The 19,610-nt window shown below is 37.9% G+C and overlaps 1 protein-coding gene across 1 annotated transcript in view; it reads right to left on the bottom strand.

Moving 5' to 3' along the window:
- Positions 1-616: 616 nt before the first annotated feature.
- The window catches only part of SLC41A2 (solute carrier family 41 member 2), a 54,407-nt gene continuing 35,413 nt past the window's right edge, over positions 617-19,610 (bottom strand). The window contains exons 8-10 of the mRNA XM_059816662.1: positions 13,768-13,899; positions 13,202-13,350; positions 617-1,083 (exon numbers count right to left, since the gene is read on the bottom strand). Coding sequence (XP_059672645.1) covers positions 898-1,083; positions 13,202-13,350; positions 13,768-13,899 — 467 coding nt within the window. The 3' untranslated portion in view covers positions 617-897. The remainder of the gene's footprint in view (positions 1,084-13,201; positions 13,351-13,767; positions 13,900-19,610) is intronic.

Here is a 19,610-nt window from a genome sequence, read left to right as displayed (position 1 = left end):
ATACTTCATTAAAATCAGGAGACTGGCCATCACAACACCATTAATATCAGTTAGTTAAACATCTTTTCAGTTGCTAAATGAAAATACACTTTCCAACAGAAGGAGTTTTAATCATTTCTCCATTATTATTGATCAGGTCAGTGTCACATTATTTGTCTTTACTATGCTCTTGTTCTAAAAAAATCACAACAGCAAAATAATTAGGTTGCTCTTTTTAGCACAAAGAAAAAGGGCTCAGTCCTGCAGACACTTTTCAGGTGTCTAATTTTATAAAGGCTGATGGCCATATTAGTATACATAAAACTTGTGACAAAATGTTTAGACAATCAGGGTTCAAATCACCATAACCAAATCTGCAATGGTCAGAGAGCTACAGCGCTGAAATTGCAAGATAAGAACATATCATCAACTCATCAGGTAATGTCTATGAAACTGAATTCATCTGAAGTCTATTAACCACTTCTGCGGTAAGATGAAAATATATACCCACTTTCTTCCCAGGAGGGAAAGACAAGGCAAGCCACTGATTGGGTCTTACCCTCTTCTTTGTCACCACTGAATGAGCAATTAGAGATTGTTCTGGTTCGCAATACAGGTAAGGAACTGTTCCTTTAGAAGACTAGATCTTAATAAAAGATTGATCTGCCCTTCATTGTGTCTACTCAGATGTTTTCAACTAGCAGCAATCCACCTGTTTTCAGAGTAAAGGTCTCAAGTATCCTCATACTTCCATCCTATTTCTTAAAAAATAAACCAAACTACAATCATTAAGGCTGTTTTATAGCTGTGTCAACTTGATTTACTTATACCGAATGGAACAATCACTTTGAGGACCTTCAAGTGGAGTGATTGGTCTCGTCAATACTCCAGGAAAAGTCATTGCATCCATTGGAATAATTAGTCTCCGACATCGCCATCTCTGTCACCTATGAGCCACAGAAAATGAAAACCTATAGCTAATAAGGCAGTTCCAAGCAGATCTCCCAGTGCAGTAAGATAAGGGATAGAAAAACTGTCAGGATCTTTTCCTTTTTTCCAAAAGTGGTGTACCATCCAGTCAGCAATCCATAACAGAGTAAACACCTACGGAACATCAAAAAACAAAAATCTGTATTACTATCACTTAAGTTATATTGAAAGGAAGTCAACAGCCAACATTATTGTCTCCTTAGTACTTAGCACTATTGTATACAACTGCTTTTGAAAATTATAAATAATTAATATGAATTAATTTCAGACTAAATTCCCCACAACTAGAGACAGGGATGCTTAGCCAACTTCACTCAGTCAATCACATGCACAAGTAGAAGGAACACATTGAATCACTGATATCATTCTTTACCCAGTCTATGCTTAAGGACTTCTGAAAATGGCAAGAAAAAGCAAAAACTCCAACCAAACGTGCGACTGCACTTCTCACACAAGACATCATTCTGTACAGTGAGAGCATAAGTGAGGCTTCGAGATCATTTGGAACCAAGTGATGTTGCCCCAGATGAAAACACTCAACATAGGTGGACTCTTGTTTCCACAGGTCTAGAACTGAGCTGAAATCAGACGTGATATAAAGAATACCAGGTCAGATTCAGAACAGTTTCATCTGGATTGTATGAACTGCAAAAAATGGCCCAGAAGCTACTTTTATGCAGGAAATACCAACTTCAGCCCATCTGTAATAAGGCACACCTGCAATACATACTATGAAATTGTCACTCCAGACTGAATTTGTCCCAAAGTAAAAGATTTCATTCCCAACTGCGAATGTCTCAACATTAACAACAAAAAGAGAGCCAAGGAGAATCTCCATCCTCTACTGGATGCGGTGGGGAACATTGTCACGAAGGATGAGGAAAAGGCTGAGGTACTTAATGCCTTCTTTGCCTCAGTCTTTAACAGCCACACCGGGTATCCTCAGGGTATCCGTCCCCCTGAGCTGGATGACAGGGATGGAGGGCAAAATAGGCTCCCCATGATCCAGGAGGAAGCAGTTAACGACCTGCTATGCCACCTGGACACTCATAAGTCTATGGGGCCTGATGGCATCCACCCAAGGGTGCTGAGGGAACTGGCGAAAGAGCTTGCCAAGCCGCTCTCCATCATTTATCAACAGTCCTGGTTAACAGGGGAGGTCCCAGATGACTGGAGGCTTGCCAACGTGACGCCCATCTACAAGAAGGGTCGGAAGGAGGATCCGGGGAACTACAGGCCTGTCAGCCTGACCTCGGTGCCGGGGAAGGTTATGGAGAGGCTCATCTTGAGGGCGCTCACGGGACACGTGCAGGTTACCCAAGGGATCAGGCCAAGCCAGCACGGGTTCATGAAAGGCAGGTCCTGCTTGACCAACCTGATCTCCTTCTATGACCAGGTGACCCGCCTAGTGGATGAGGGGAAGGCTGTTGATGTTGTCTACCTGGACTTCAGCAAAGCCTTTGACACTGTTCCCCACAGTATTCTCCTAGAGAAGCTGGCGGCCTGTGGTTTAGACAGGTACACTCTTCGCTGGGTAAAAAACTGGCTGGATGGCCGAGCCCAGAGGGTTGTGGTGAATGGGGTGAAATCCAGCTGGCGGCCGGTCACAAGTGGAGTCCCCCAGGGCTCGGTTTTGGGACCGGTCTTGTTTAATATCTTCATTGATGATCTGGATGAGGGGATAGAGTGCTCCCTCAGCAAGTTTGCAGACGACACCAAGTTGGGAGGGAGTGTTGATCTGCTTGAGGGTAGGAAGGCTCTGCAGAGGGATCTGGACAGGCTGGATCGATGGGCTGAGGCCAACCGGATGAAGTTCAATAAGGCCAAGTGCCGGGTTCTACACTTCGGCCACAACAACCCCAGGCAACGCTACAGGCTTGGGGATGAGTGGCTGGAAAGTTCCCCTGCAGAAAAGGACCTGGGGGTGTTGATCGACACCCGGCTGAATATGAGCCAGCAGTGTGCCCAGGTGGCCAAGAAGGCCAACGGCATCCTGGCTTGCATCAGAAATGGTGTGGCCAGCAGGAGCAGGGAGGTGATCATGCCTCTGTACTCGGCTCTGGTGAGGCCGCACCTCGAATACTGTGTTCAGTTTTGGGCCCCTCACTACAAGAAGGACATTGAGGTGCTGGAGCGTGTGCAGAGAAGGGCGACGAAGCTGGTGAGGGGTCTGGAACACAAGTCTTATGAGGAGCGGCTGAGGGAGCTGGGGTTGTTTAGCCTGGAGAAGAGGAGGCTGAGGGGAGACCTTATCGCTCTCTACAACTACCTGAAAGGGGGTTGCAGAGAGGTGGGTGTTGGTCTCTTCTCCCAAGTGACTAGTGACAGGACTAGAGGAAATGGCCTCAAGTTGCGACAGGGGAGGTTCAGGCTAGATATTAGGAAAAAGTTCTTCACTGAGAGAGTGGTGAAACACTGGAATAGGCTGCCCAGGGAGGTGGTAGAGTCACCCTCCCTGGAGGTATTCAAGGAGCGTGTGGATGTGGCATTGTGGGATGTAGCTTGATGGACATGGTGCTGTGTGGTGTTGGGTGGGTTGTGGCTTGCTATTGTTGTTGTGTGGCGTGGGTTTTGTGGTTTTTCCACCCCCCCCCCCCCCCCCCCCCAGGTTGGACTCGATGATCTTGCAGGTCTTTTCCAACCGTACTGATTCTGTGATTCTGTGATTCTGTGATTTGAGAGGTTTGATCTTAATCCCAAAGGTATGCATAATAATTAATCCAGTTTTAGAAAAGAATTCTTTTAATGTTGCACAGCTGTATGATAAGAGATTCTGGTTCAGTGGAATCATGTGGTATGGCATGGCACGAGATGAATGAGAAAGGACCACTAACTGAGCTTCCATTTCTTCTTGTGTCTTCTAAGGAGCTGCTTAATATGAAATAAACACTGTCTGTTATGTATTTTCAGTTAATCAGATCTTTAGGAAGGGTAAACTTAAGACAGTTACTAGCATAATTCATTTTTTAAAAGTCTACTATGTACATTTAAAGGAATATGCAGTATGAAAATTAGTAAAAGGTACAAAATTCACATTTTATTTAGTAAATGATCAACTACTGGTATCAAAAACATCTTTATAAATGTATGCACTCATTTACTGAAATACTGATAAGACGGTTGCAAGACACTTCTCCACAATACAAAATAGAGTAAAATAAATGTAATATAAAAATTGTGTTGAAAAAGTTTCTCAATTAATCTTTGCTTTGCAAAAGTATATGTTAAAATACAAGCCAGAATTTCTAATTAAAAAAAAAAAAAAAAAAGGGAGGAGTATTTGCTTAATAAAAAAATGCATGGCTTATTTATATAAACATATCTTCTGAAAAGGGAACTGTGTAGTCTAAGCTAATTATGCAAGTCCTAGGTGTGCTGACTGGAATCCAAACAAATATATTTAAAACAGATGTTTTCTTTGGAAGACTATCAGATTCTTTGAGTCAGCTCCTTCTTCTAACAGAGACAAAAAGAGGCCTGTTTATAAAAGATACTGTACATTAACATCTCCTACAGGATGTATACAGAAGACTCTGTAGCACCCCATATCAACAATACTTATGTATGTTGTATTAGAAGATGAAGGCAGTGGTTCCAAGAATAATTTATGATGCATTTATGTGATACAACCAATTAGACATAGCATACACAGTTCAACTTAAATGACAGTATGTACTTTTGGCTTTTAAAAATCATTACATGAAAACTCTTAATTTGTCTGTATATTTTCCACCCTAAAATAACTGACTTAGACTATTGTGGAAAATGCGTAGTTTGGAAATTAAGTTTTGTGAACCTTCTCATATTAACTTACAAGTACATAACACATAACACAAATTATAACAAACCTGGCTTCTCTAAGTAATAGGAAAAAAGTTATAGCATATTATATTAACTGATGCTTATGAAAGTGTATGATGGCAGTTGGGACATACTGCTTGTGGAATGAAACTGCAGTCCACCAGCCTGTGTTTTGGTGAAGGAATAATGCTATCATCATGCAATTGCATGGCTAGAAACTCACCAACATCTAAGAATTATACAGATCAGCCTTTGGAAATGGTTATTTATTTGGCCAAGTAGTTGGTGTTACAAGATCAATGTGACTTAAATCTTTAATGAGATTTTACTTTTTATCAATGTTAAAAGGGGACAGTCAAAGTCATCTATCAATTATTGTTTTTAGGAAAAAAAAAAAAAGCAAAAGCCCTACTATGAGTTTGCTGATTTTTGCAAGTAAGACAGTCCTTGAATTTAAAGTGATAAGAAAACTCACTCACAAAGATCTGTCAGAGGTAAAAAGAAGAGAAAAATCACACAAAACACATTACAAGACTTGTTACTTTAAATGGCACAACACTTCACATTTTCTGGGATTTATCAGTGACCTATACTTATTTCAGCAAAATCACACAAATGCATAGCAGTACAAATACTGTGTGCTTCTACTCTGCACTCATGCTATGAAGAAGAAAGCCTTCATACTTCAAATTGAAAACCAGCTGGTTTTGAGGGAAAAAATAAAGGGATCAACATTACAGAAAAGCCTAATAAGGTAGTACAAAAATGATCTGTTTAGCATGAAATGCTGTAGAAAAGTGGTAAGAAAAGGTTGTAAATATATGCAGAACTGTTTAATATGTAAGCTAGTATTTTTAAATTATTTAATATACAGAGGAAGAGAACAATGAAGTGTTTTTTGCAAAAAAGAGATGAGTAGTAGTGGAATTATGAAACAGAGCCCTAGGAATTCTTCCAGACTGAAGAATTAAATAACCCTGAGGTTTAAGAAAGGTAAAAACTAACTAAATATCTATATACATAAAAAGACCTGTCTAAGAAAAGGGAGACACTCTATAGTCACTGATCAAGAAAAAAAAGCCCAGAGCAAGGATTGCAAAAATAGAGGCAACATTCCAGATCTTTTGATATTTTAAGAGGAAGATCATACTAAGTTAGTATTCTTCTGGAAACAATTACAATTAAAACTGAGAAAAATGAAACTAAAGACATCATCAGTTTTAGACTAACAAAATGAAATAAGTATCCCAATGACGGGTGGTATTTTCTATTTATAAATGTGTATTTGTAAAAAGACTTATCAATCACATTGTCAAAAAGGTCCTCAGAAGACAGAAGAAGCAGAATATAGCAATAAGAATGAGAGGGAGGGAGGGAACAAGGGAAGGAAAGAGCAAAAGTGAAGTCTTTATCAAACCCTAATGATGAAGAATCTGAAAATAAGGAGTATAAGTACACATACCATTTTGTACAATAAAGGACAGAAATAGAGAGTAATTCTCGATATTGAACTTTCTGATTCAAATTATGAATATCGATTAAAACTGAAATTGAATATGAATGCTTAAATAAGAGTGAGCCTCACTATTTAAAGGTCAAACCTTATAACTGCAAGACTAGAAATGGGAACATCATACACTACAAAGCAGTTTTTTCCTTTGTTATTGGGCACAAAATTTACTTTCATTCTTTGCAGGTCTTCAGATACAAATAACAAATTTAGCTAAAGAAAAGTTATCTTTGGTCTTTTGCATGTAGTAAGGACCCCTAAAAGCTATCTGCATTTTCTCTTGTAATTAATTTCTCATGACTTCTGAAATGGGAAAAGACTGAAACTCCATTATTTAGAATAAAAATACATAACTCCCTCCAAACATTTTTAATACTGCCTAAGCTTCCTATAGCCTAATTGATATGCTGCAGGATGCTATAATAATTTTATTGTTTCTTTCATCTGGGATGATCATATTTCATCAGTGAATGCATGTCAAATTCACAGTGATAAAAAGTAAAACATTCAAATGCATATTTGTAAAGCAGATTTGGATCTTTCATGTTTATATTAGTTTATACATTAGTTGCTGTGATTAGTGAATCCCAACACCTAACTGGAAAGAGAAAATTTAGGTTATATAGTTGCATATGTTTTTTCACACAGGCATTATCAAAATTCTACTATAAGTTTCGTATGTAGAACCAAGACCTTCTAGCAGTTTATTTAGCATGCTTTAGATGGACAGGATATCCTGCATGTTACTAATACTGCTGATTCACTAAATCATTTCCATGTGAATGTGCATTACAAAATAGTTTCATTCTGTTAATTTAGACAGGAAACAAAGATGCAAATAAACTGTAGTAACTTCTTTTCAAATTTATTTCAATTCTGCTTTACTCTCAAACTTATAAGTTTGACTCAAAATTCACCTATAATGTAACCATGACAAGATCTGGTAATTACTGCATAAGAACTCTTATAAATCCATGAAATTTAAAGGTAAGTTTATTTTTTTTTTAAATTATGAGTGGAAAACCCCAATTAACGATCTCTAAAAACTACTGCGTCCCAACTCTGACATCGTTCTCACCAGATTTATGGTTTAGGTCTTCTAGTGGTTTTGACCCTTCATTATGTTAATTTTGAAATCATATATTACATTTCTCAGATTTTAAATGGCTTTTGATGTCTTCATGTGAAACTAAGTAGTAACTGTAAAGCACTCATAATAGATCTACACCGAACTTACTTACTGAATTTCCATTGTCTACAGCCAGAATTCTGTAGTCAGTGAACTCTCAGAGTAGGGTCTACATACATATTTCAAAAGAGATTTTTCTCCACTGTCTTCTCAGGTAGCATATCTGGTGTGTATCATGTCCAGAGGAAACAAGTCACCATTTCCTCCAAACATACAGAGATTTCCTTCAATGTCTGTCTGCACAAGTTCTTTCTTGCTGTTGTTGTTCTTGTTGTAGCTTAGTGGTATTAGCTACAGTATGGTATCCAAGTACCCAGACAGCATAACATAAATTTATGTAAGACTAAGTAAAAAAGTAAAAAAGAGGATACCATTTTAACTGAAGTTGTTTCTAAATCAATTTGATTATATTGATGTAATTTCGTGGGAAGGAACATTTTTTTATTCCACGGTTTAAATCCGAATTCCTCAGACTGTCGTCTTGATTTCTTTGTAGCTTTGCCAGACACCCTGGTTTGACCAAGACAGCCCTATTTTCAGGCTGTTTGTCAGCTGTCTGAATGAGGAGTACAACCCAGACCATTAAGTGTTCAGGTATGCTCAACCTGCACTAGCTGTAGCACAACTCAATGTGTCATGCTACATAAATAAGCACTTTGCGTTCAGCCTTCTGGAGGCAAAAATGATGTATCCCTGCTAATGCCTTGGTAGGAGCTCCTACCACAGACAGCAACATGCCTGGAAGTGAAAGAGCAGGTGATACCCACATTCAGATCCCAATGAATCTGGCAAGTCTGCTTCTCAAGCTGCAATGAAAAAGCACTGAATATGCAGAACCGTCCAGGTTTGGACGTTGGTTTCCGTATTTCCCTGAATCATGTAGTCTCTTTAGCAGTTATATGCTCTACATGTCGGAAGTAACCTTTCCTATTAGAAAAAGCAGTATTTAAAATGCATCAATATTTTCTCTATAAACACAGCCTTCCTTATTTCTCTATGATGAGAGAAATATACCCCATGAGTTATTTTTCCACATTGAAGAGGCCCATACCATCATTAGAATCCTCACACTAGTGAGAATTCCAAGACATTTTTTATGTGAGCAGGAAGTCATTACGAGCACTGCTGAATTCTTAGTTTTCTATTGCCCCAAACAGCCCTGAAGCACTGCAAAAGTTACTTCACAGCAGTATACATCTGACCTTCATTGGATAAGAAGGACTGCATTTTGGAATTACTTATTTGCTTGGTAATAGCTCTGGAAATCTCCTATTGTTTGTTTATTCCCCGAGTCTTTAACATAACTGTATGCTCAGATTTGGTTAGGAGGTGTGAAAATTCTGTAGAGGGAATTTTACTGGCTCAGTGAGAACATGAAGAACAGAGGCTGCCTTTGAATGCTCAGAGCCTTGTGCTAGGACTGATGGCTTGGCAATTCCAGCACTGCTGTCATTCTGCTGCAGGTTGACAAGACAGAGGATGAAACTTTGCTCAGTGCATAGCCTCATACAGTTAAAAAATACTTGTGCCTTTGTGCGGTATAAGAGGAGGACTGTTTTTCAATTAATATATTCTTTATTGGTCAAACGCCGGATTGTAACTGCATGTAGCATACTGGTATGTGATCATGTGTAACTTGTTTTTGTAATATTTTCAAGAAAAAAGTATTCCTTTTAAATAGAGGCCACTCACCAAATCCAAAACACATTTAAAATCCATATACTGGTTTTCATTAATGCACATTGGCTTGCGCAGATACTGTCGCTGCATTATATGAAGTACCCTACATACTTACAGGGCATAATACTTTTTTTGTATTTTCTTCTGATGCTGCCATTCATAAACACAGAACAGACTCTTCACTACAGAGCTAATTCAGACCTTTTGAACTCAAGCCTAAAAGTTCTAGTTGAATGCAGATTAGTATAAATATTTGTGCAGTTTCCCCACTTTTATGAAAATATAATTGTGAAATCCTAGCCCCACTAAAGTTAAAGGGAGTATTGCCTTGGATTTCAATAGATCCAATTTATAAATTTAATTGAAGAACATTTCAAGAATATGTATTTATTTAAAGAACAGAAACAACTGTACTATTAAAGGTAGGGAAATTAAAATAAAAGAAAATAAAACTCTTTCTGGGTTTTCTTAAGTCTAGAAACCCAGAACTGTTCTGTTCATAGAGAATCAGAGAGAATGTAGATCATAATACTGGCTACTCATATTATTTAAAATATCTTAATTTAATGATCTTTAGAAACAACTACATATTCAGTGAAACTGTACTTTGTTTTGCTACATAGCATATTTTTGGTCAATAATAACTAAATCATACTATTGCTAATGTACATCATGTCATATTAATTACTTATTTCCCATAAATATTTCAATTAAATGACATGCTGGGGAGAGAATGTCTAAGAACAGGTAGGGAGAAGAGAAGAAAGAAGCTGGTAGGCATCGGTGGTGAAAAAAAAAATCAAACAATGAAAATATTAGAATTGGATGAAAATGAAATTAACTACCTGATTGGAACTTCAGTAATACTGTACAGAGCTTGCAATGTAAATAAATTCCTTTTTATCACTTTGGTAAGAGGAATATCGAGGTTTACAGGTAATCTGAAAAAGTCTTGTTAAAATGCTGAATAGAATTCATATATATGTTACAAATTTACTGTAGAGATAATGTGGAATAACATAAACTGACAGAGGAAGAGAGAAATATAAAAGTCATAATTAAAGTTTTTGTGTTAACATTTCCTTGATTTTTTTCAACTTACTGTAACATTCCAGTTCTATTTTGTAATTTCCCTAACCCCTTCCTCTCCATTGTAAACAAACACAGAGCTGGACAATCAGAGATAATAAACAGATCTTGAAGTTAATTAAAAATCTATTTCAGTCCACTGTAAAATATGTCATTAAATAATTTAACATCTTAGAATAGTCACTTGAATTTTAAAAATAGAAGATTCATTTTGTTGCTGTTGTTTTTTAATTGAGCATTATTTTTTTAACATAGTGGAAAAAATGTAAATAGGTGGTGTACTGCAATAATCATTGTTCAGCTACACTTTCTGCCCCCCTAGCTCAGTGTAAGTAGGGAATTGGAAAGGGCAAAACCTCCTCAAACACAGGACTGGCCATAATTAACTTTTACCTTTGGGAATTGCTATGTTCTATTAAATTACCATCTACCACCTCAAACATAAAAGATATAGCCTGCAAGCAGGCTTGTAATTTTTGACATCCCTTTTCATATGCCTTCCATACAAAGTGAAAATAAATGCAAAGTCCTGTATGTTATAAATAAGGCCTAGAATGCAGATCTCTCACTGCTCAAAAGACTGTCGATGGATTTATTTTGCTGATAATTGAAATGACAATAATTAGCTGTGAGGTCTTCCAGTTTTACAGCAGAACTGGAAAAGCTCTCATTGGGAGGGCAAAAATATAAAAGAATTCTGCAAAAATGAGATCAGTTGATGTTGGCTTATACCAAAAGAAATGGCAGCTTGAAAACTGTTCTTTACTATATCCAGGTGCATAGAGGATGTCACTGAAAAAAGGGAAGAGGAATGACTACAAATATTTGTTTTCCTTGAGAAAGGAGAAACTTAAAAGCACACAAATGCAGTAGTGAAGTGCTTCAGACCGACAGGTAAATAACATATGTTCAAGATTTAAGGGTTAAAGCAAGAATCATCTCTCTGAAAATTTTAAATCTCCTCTAATTAGAGGTATGCAAAACTACAATAATCACTACTAGAAAAATGCCAGAATAATTAAAATGGGGAAAAGAATCTATTAAATATTTTCAGAAGGTGTTAAAAAACACGGGGTTCAAATTGTAAATCTGTCAAGACCCATAAGAAGTTATAGTGTGCAATACTGTTACTCAGTTTCAAAGTAAATAGATCTCAAACTGCTTGTTATGGCTAAAGACAGAAGGCAAAGAGGAAAAAAATAATCTATAAAAGGGAGCAGGGAAAAAAGAAAAAAAACCTGTATGTCTGGTAAAAAATCAAGAAAATCAGGTGTGGCCTTATGGACTGCAATGGAGATTCATGACTGCAAAACTAAATACTCTAATCAGACCTTGAATTTATAAAACTAAACTTTACATGTGTGTGTGCCGATGCTGGGTCTGAATTACTGTGTGATCTGAAAGTCCTGCTCTAATGCCTTAACTTGGTTTTCAGCTGAACTTCTGCATTTCTCACATCTTACCCTATCCTTTGCTGCTGAAGAAAAGGTTTGTATCCCTAAACATATTATGACTGCAGTTCTGTAAGCAGGGGGACTGTACGGATTTCATATGGATTTATGAATTCAGGTTGATTCCCATGTGAAATACCTGAAGTCTAATAATGGCTGAAATCACACGGCAGTCTTACCTTCAGCAAAGGCATTAACGGGGACTCTTCTTCCAACCTGTTTTTGTTAAGCTTGTAAGAACTTAGTATCACTGAGAGAGCCAAGACTTAGAAAAAACTTGACTGGAAGGGGCCAAAAGATTCAAGTTATTAGAAAGGACAGCCAGACAAACAGCACAGGCAGTGAAGGAATAGCATAATTTCGTCAGGAAAACACATTATAAAACAAGTGATAAGGCTGGATACTAGGAATATTATGTAAGAGGAAAATGAAAAGTAATTTAGAACTTTTAGTATGACATTCTCACTTGCAAAGGTTGGAATGTTACCAGTTATATTCTACCAAAAAAGTATAGAATTCTCATATGAAATTAAACCAGTAACAGTTTTGGAAACCTATCTTTATTGAAATAGCAGTGTGATAAACACAGAAAGACAATTCAAAACATTAAAAATTATAATTTTTGTTAAGGATTGACTGATGATAATGTTGTTTGTATTTTAAAACTAAATTGGTCACATTTTTAGATGCAGTATGTATATTTAACTTATGGTTATTTCAAGTGTATTTTTATTGTGTAACATGAACAGTCAATTTTTGTTTTTAAGGTACAATGAAACATTATAGATAATTCAGCCAAGTTTTAGCTAAGAATTGGCTGTGGACTTAATAAAAACGCTTCATTTTGTATTACTGATTTCTTTAAGTGAAATTATTTCACCTTAAGACATTGCTATTTAAAAAGGCACCTTTCAAGAACTGCCCTTGCTAGGTGTGAACAGGCCACTAGGTAAGACCAGCCAAAATAATGTAAAAATGTTTGACAATTAATGCAATTACCATTTTTTGGACAGTGATCGCTGTCAGACTAATTTCAACTTTAGTAAATATTAAGAATGCACAAAGCAAGCCATAACATTCTCATCTGCATTTTTTACGATCTTAACTAAGACAGTAATGTAAACCACTTCAGGAGATTTCTTTGAGAGTTTTCTTTGATGTATTCATTATTCATAAATGCTACTTTTCCTTCTCTCCATCTCCCCCCTAGTTTATTAAAATGATGGGGGTTTTAGCTGCAATGGTTCCAAGAAGCATGTGAAAGGGAAAGCGCACAATGCATGACTGGGAAATAATGCAATCACGTGTCTTCTGAAAAGCATTCACAATACAGATACACCTATGTAAGCTGTATACCTGTGGAGATAATTAGTTACTTCAAAACTGTGCTGAAAGCCTGTATTAACCCATACCTTCTTGTACTGTTCATGAGATTTCTGAAATCAAATAAAACATGATCTTCTTCAAGAACTTGATTTTATACAAGTATTTTCTAGTCATACTTGTTCTTACCTGTAGCAGAGCAGCAAACAAATATACTGCTATAAAGATAGGAGTTAAGGAAGTGTGGCCGCTTTTCATTAAGTGGATAGTGTACAAGAAAATCAGGTGTCCAGGAATCACCAAAAGAAGCAGAACTTGGGCTGATTTGTTATTTACTCCTACAATAAAAAAAATCCAAATTCAGTTAAGCTCTTCAATTACTATATCAGATTTTTATTAATGTTAGTATAAAAAGCAGTTTTGGAATTCCATATCATTGAATGTTGTGGAACAGCAGGCATTATTTTCTGCTAAAAGACTCCTTAAGGATTTTCACAGGGGGGGAAAAAAGCCACCCCTAGTGTCTGCCAGAAAAGTTAAGCAGGGTCCCTCCAGAACAGGGTGCAAACTGCTTTCATTCTGTACTCATGTAACACCATCTACTTTTCTGGAGTTGCAGTGACCTCCTAAAGGCTTCCTTGCATACAACAAGTTCAGTTTGTTGCCATTTCTCATTGGTGGTACAGTCTGGCATACAGGGGGAAAAAGAGGAGACTTGAGACAGTAGTTGTAACAATTAACTGACTAATACATACCTGTACCATAATAGGTTCTGCATGGATAATAGCAACCCTTGGCTTCTTCTGGCAGCTCTCCAGGAATGCTATGCAAATGGAGGTAGGTAGAAATTCTGCTAGCTTGAATAGCTACTAGATTACCACCAATACCTGAAATACAAAAGGGAACAAGTGATAAATTTTCAACTATTTCTTTGCTCTAGTAGGCAATATTTTTGCAAATTTACCAACCTCCTCTATGTTTACCACAGTCCCCTACGTATGAAAGTCAAAAAGAGAAACATCATTAGAATGTATATTAGTTATAGACAGGCTAACATGAAGCACTAAAATAAGTAAAAAAACCCCTTGGGCTATGATTTGGTGTATCACTGGATATTTGGAATATCCAAATTGGAAATTTGGATATTTGGAGATCAGTTTTAATTCATGATAAGTGTGAAAGATTCCTCCAAAAGATTCAATGTGATGCTTTCTCATAGGTGATGCTCCCTTTTATTGCTCCCTCTTCTTTGGAAATCCCTGTTGGAACAACACAAGTACTACATAGTTGTGCCACTGCTGGATTACCTTCCTAGGTCAGTATTGCTGGCAAGTATAAATAACACAAAGCAGTTGCACTCACTACCACAAGCAGATTTCACACACAGAATCATAGAGCTGGAAAAGACTTCAAGAGCTAATCTGTCCGTTCCCCTTTGATACAGAGCAGGATTAAGTACAATCTTCTGCCATTCATAATTCAGGTTGAAAGGACAAGACAAGTGTCTGAATAACTGATTTTTAAAAGAATGGTAGTGATGGTGATTCTACCTTCTCTGTGACAACTATTAATAAACTTCCCATTAGAAAAAAGTTTTCTATGAAACAAACCACCCTAAGGTGTGAAGAGAAGTGGCTGGCTTTGTTACAAGGCCACTGTCTATAATCTTTGAAAAGATGTGGAAATCAGGGGATATCCCCGACAACTGGAAGAGGGCAAATATCACATCCATCTTCAGCAAAGCATTTAACAGTTTCCCACAGCTTCCTTCTAGACAAACTGGCAAGTTACAGACTGGATGGGTAGTCTGTGAGATGAGCAGGAAATTGGCTAAGAGGTCGCACTCAGAGGGTGGTGATCAATGGCTTTTACTCGGGCTGGCAGCCTGTCACAAGTGGGGTCCCCCAGGGATTGATACTGGGCCCCACACTGTTCAACATCTTAAAAAATGATGCAGATGATGGGATTGAACACACCCTCACCAAGTTTGCTGATGACTCTAAACTGGGTGGACATTGTCAGAAGGGAGAACCATCTTACAGAGAGACATGGACAGGCTGGAAGAGTAGGCTAGCAAGAACAGTATGAAGTTTAACAATGACAAGTGCAAACTCCTGCACCTGGGACAACATAACCAAAGAGCCCAGTACAGGCTAGGATCTGTGTGGCTGGGGAGCAGCCTTTCTGAAAGGGACCTGGGGGTCCTGGTGTATGAGATGAACATGAATCAGCAGTGTGCTGCTGCAGCAATGAAGGCAAATCGGATCCTGGGCTGCATCCATCTCTGCTTGCAGAGATAGAGACATGATCATCCATGCTACTCAGCACTTATCAGGCCACACCTGGAGTACTGTGTCCAGTCCTGGTCCCCACAATTCAAGAAGGACATGGACAGATTGGAGAAGGTCGAAAAGAGGGCCACGAAGATGATCAAAGGGCTGGAGAACCTGCCCTATAAGGAAAGACTGAAGGAGTTAGGTCTTTTCTCCCTGGAGAAGAGAAGGCTCCGCCTCATCACAGTTTTCCAGTACTTAAAGGGCGGCTACAAAGAGGACTGAGGCTCTCTCTTCACAAGGAGACACATGGAGAGGACAAGGGGCAATGGGTACAAGTTGCACCAGAAGAGGTTTCATCTTAATATAAGAAAGAAATTTTTTACAGTGAGAACAATCATTCACTGGAACAACCACCTCAGGGACATGGTGGCGTCCCCACCACTGGAGGTTTTCAAGACATGACTGGACAGGATGCTAGATAATCTTATCTAGGCTCCCTTTCCCAAGAAAGATTGGAGCAGATCATCTTTGGAGGTCCCTTCCAACCTGGGCTATTCTATGAATTTTTACTTCAGTGAATAGAAAACTGAACCAATTTGTTATATGTACATTACAGAATGCAATGGCACTAGCATAAAATTCTCTTACTGCTATTGCATATCAAGCATATGCTTTTTTTCCCCAGATGCTTTACACAGCAATGGGTTGCTCTGAGAAGATATGATTAGGCAGAAGTAATGCAGATCTGGTCCCCACTTCAAGAAGGAGAAAGCCCTTGTTTATTGTAGTTGAACTTATTTGTTTATCTGATGCTTAGGGCTTTGTTTGGCTCCAGAACAAATGTCTGTGGTCACCAGAAGAAGCTATTTGTCAAATTCTTTTGAGGACTATGGAGTGGTTAGGACAAACATCTCGTACTGAGAACTCAAAGATTTCCTGTCTCACCGCTACTTAAAGATAATTAATGGCAGAGCGTAACAAGGGAGCAGGCCTTTTAAGCAAAAGGCTTCAAATATAAATCAGGAAATAAGGTAAAAAAAATCATGGAGTTGGCAGAAAGGACTGTTTATGAAACTTATCTGCATATTCCCAGTCAGGAGATATAGGAACAAAATGTGAACTACCAAAAGGTTGAGTCAGTCTTTGCAAAGAAAATTAAAAAAACAGTAGCTTTTTTTCAGACGAAGTACAGAATCAGAAGTAAAATAGGGGATTTATATAAACTACAAAATGGGTTTAAAGAGATTAAAACCAATCTAAGTAGGGTCCAAAGTCTGTCTTTTGATTGAGAACAAAAATTTTGAGACTTGTGAAAAATGAGAATAAGGTATGGAAAGGGAGACAGAAATAAAACTAAGGATCAATGCACTACATTTGGATGGGGATCTGGTAATTTCTGTGACTGAATTATGAAAAAGCTGTTATGTAAAACTGCTTCTTAATAAAGCTACAAAGCTGGGGATGGTGCCATATGACTAGAAAATATGAAACAGTTTCTGCTTAAAAAAGAGGGGATGAAAGCAATGTGGGTAATTACAAGCAGGCTAACAACTGCAATAACTGATATATTCAATACAATATTAAAATAAAAATTAGTAAACTCTTCTCTCACTACCCATATCTATTATAGCACTATGAGAAAAAATAAAAGATAGAAGTAAATAGGGCTGTTTTTCAAGGTATGCTTTGAGGTTTGTAGCAATGCAACCATAAACCATGTTGGCACAAAACCCCCACAGGTTTCAAGTATTTCCTAGGTTGTGTTCAATGTCCTCTTGTGACTGATAATTATCTGCTTCAACAAATTCAGACAATCAGAAATATGATAGATGATCTGGACCTCTTTCCCTAATTAATAACAAAGGAAACTGAGTGAGAGAAAAGAATTAAGGAAAATGGAAATTTGCCCATTTGAAATGGCAATTAAAGAAACAACTGTCTGGACAAGAGAGACATGGACACGTCTATGAAAGAAGGTATGAGATTGGCTGTCAATCCTTTGATGGGTAGCTATTAATCAAAAATCTTTTCACTTTTATAAACTTTAAGAGAAGATATCTGCTCTGCAAAGGAATCTGACCTGCTAACCAAAACAGCCAGTGTGGAAGGTGATTTCAAGAGGTATAACATTCTCTTTCCTATTTTAATTACAGTTAAGTTGAACATATACAACCTATTTTAGCCAATTGGAAAGGCAATGTTCATATGTTAAGCAAAATTATTTTAATTTTCATTTGGTCTGAGTCTCGGTAATCTAATAGCAGTGGTATATTTTTAACTCATAGAAGATAGGCAGGTGTACTCAAGTGTAAAAAGCTTCTAGAATCCATACACCCTGCTCAATCTCAACCAGCCAACAATGTATGGTGATAGACAGCAGCAGTCACACTTGTCTTTTAGTTCTGTCCATTCATGAACCAATTCTTCCTTCTAATTATTTTTGAACCTTTGGGCCAACTTCAACCACATCTGACAAAAGGATAGAGATACTACCTACCTCCAAGTATGGTTAAACAAGCTAACAAAAGGGAAACAGTGGCTCGGTAAATAAAAAGCAAGATTCAAACCCATGCCCTCAGTGAGACAAAGGCAGTAATATGAGCTGTATAGTTAACATCATAAGCATGCCAGCTGGCCAGTCAGCACCTAGCTTGGGGCTAGGCATGATGCCTCTTGCTCAGACAGTAGTTCAGTGACACAGAAGAGGAACAATGATGTGGAAAGCAGAGGGAGAACGGAGAGAACATTGTGAGCAGCAGGTATTGCAGGGACATGAGGCCATAGGGAACGCTGGGGGTTGAAAGGGCTACCTGGTGCTCTAAAAACTCAGGATACAAATCAGCACAAAATCAGGTTTCATTATTCTGCTGCTCATAGAATGACTTGTATACAGCTGTGCTTGCATTGAATGAATCACTTCAATATGTACAAAGATACCTAGTGTGTTTTGTAACAGCAGTACTGTGCGTGTGAAGTTATCTCAGCAGTATTAGATTAATCAGATCCCTGCAAGAAGGAGAAAACAGATAAAAGTGCGTAGGTTGACAAGATGTCAACACACAAAATTGATAGCTTCTCAGCATCTTCTGAATGCATAAAATGCTCGTGTGCTCAGTAGCTGCTCATATTATGAAAATCTTTGTAGACATATATGAGGACTGTTTCCATGAACATCTAAGTCAGAAATTTTTTTCCTGGAAAACAGTATTGCAGTCATCATAGCAAATACGTTATAATAAAGACTAATTTTGTTAGCTTCTTTTCATTCTCATGAGAACTACAACACAGAGGAAAATAATTTCTTTCAAAAGTAAAATCCTGCAACTGTTACTGCATTCCTGTTAGAACAGCAGATGTGTTTAACTTCAACATGAGAGTGCTACTTTGTCAACAAGCAGAAGAGACATTGTCTGCTAAAGTGTGAAGGATGTCATGCTCACTTACATCAAAAGAAAACTGAAAACCTCATCATTTTATCGAGACAGTTAAGAGCTAAGCAGAATAAATACTTCTGAAAATTGTTACCACTGTTCCTTTTTGTCTAACAAGCACAAAAAATCATATTCAAAGTACAGCCAAAACCATGTCATCTATTTGCAAATAGGCCTATGGGCATGATTATCCGGGAAAAGGACTTTTTTCTAATAATAGAAGTAACCATGCTATTCAGGAAACCACATTTAAAGTACTTTACATCAATGCATCTTAAAGAATATTTCAAAGCAAATTTGTGTCTCATAACCCTCAGTGGTAAAAACCCAAAAGTTAAGGGAAGTTGGATGGGTGTTGCTGACACAGACTAGTCTGAGACCATTCAATTCTCTGGGTAACACACAGGGCTGTTTTTTTCCCCTCAGATCTTATACTGCATGTTTTGATAAGCAAGGTAACATTTTCCAGGGAAAACTGGGAAGGATGGCTGATAAACCAGAGGGTTGTACTGCTATTCAGAGGGAAATGAACAGGCTGGAGAATTGGATCAAAAGGAATCTCATGAAGTTCAACAAAAGGAAACTCAAAGTCCTGCATCTGGGTAGGAATAACCCCATGCACCAGTAGAGGCTGGGAGTCGACCATCTGGAAAGCAGCTCTGCAGAGAAGGACCCGGGAGTCCTGGAGGACAAGTAGTTGACCATGACCATGCAATCCACTTTCATGGCAAAGAAGGCCAACAGCATCCTGGGCTACATTAGGAAAAGCATCATCAGCAGGCCAAGAGAGGTGATGCTTCGTCTGTACTCCGCACTGGTGAGGCCACATCTAGAGTAACATGCCTATTTCTGAGCTCCCCAGTACAAGAAATGGACTTACTGGAGTGAGTC

This window comes from Gavia stellata, chromosome 4 (genome assembly GCF_030936135.1).
Source record: "Gavia stellata isolate bGavSte3 chromosome 4, bGavSte3.hap2, whole genome shotgun sequence".
NCBI classification, from domain to species: Eukaryota; Metazoa; Chordata; class Aves; order Gaviiformes; family Gaviidae; genus Gavia; species Gavia stellata.
This window is presented reverse-complemented; position numbering and strand designations above follow the sequence as displayed.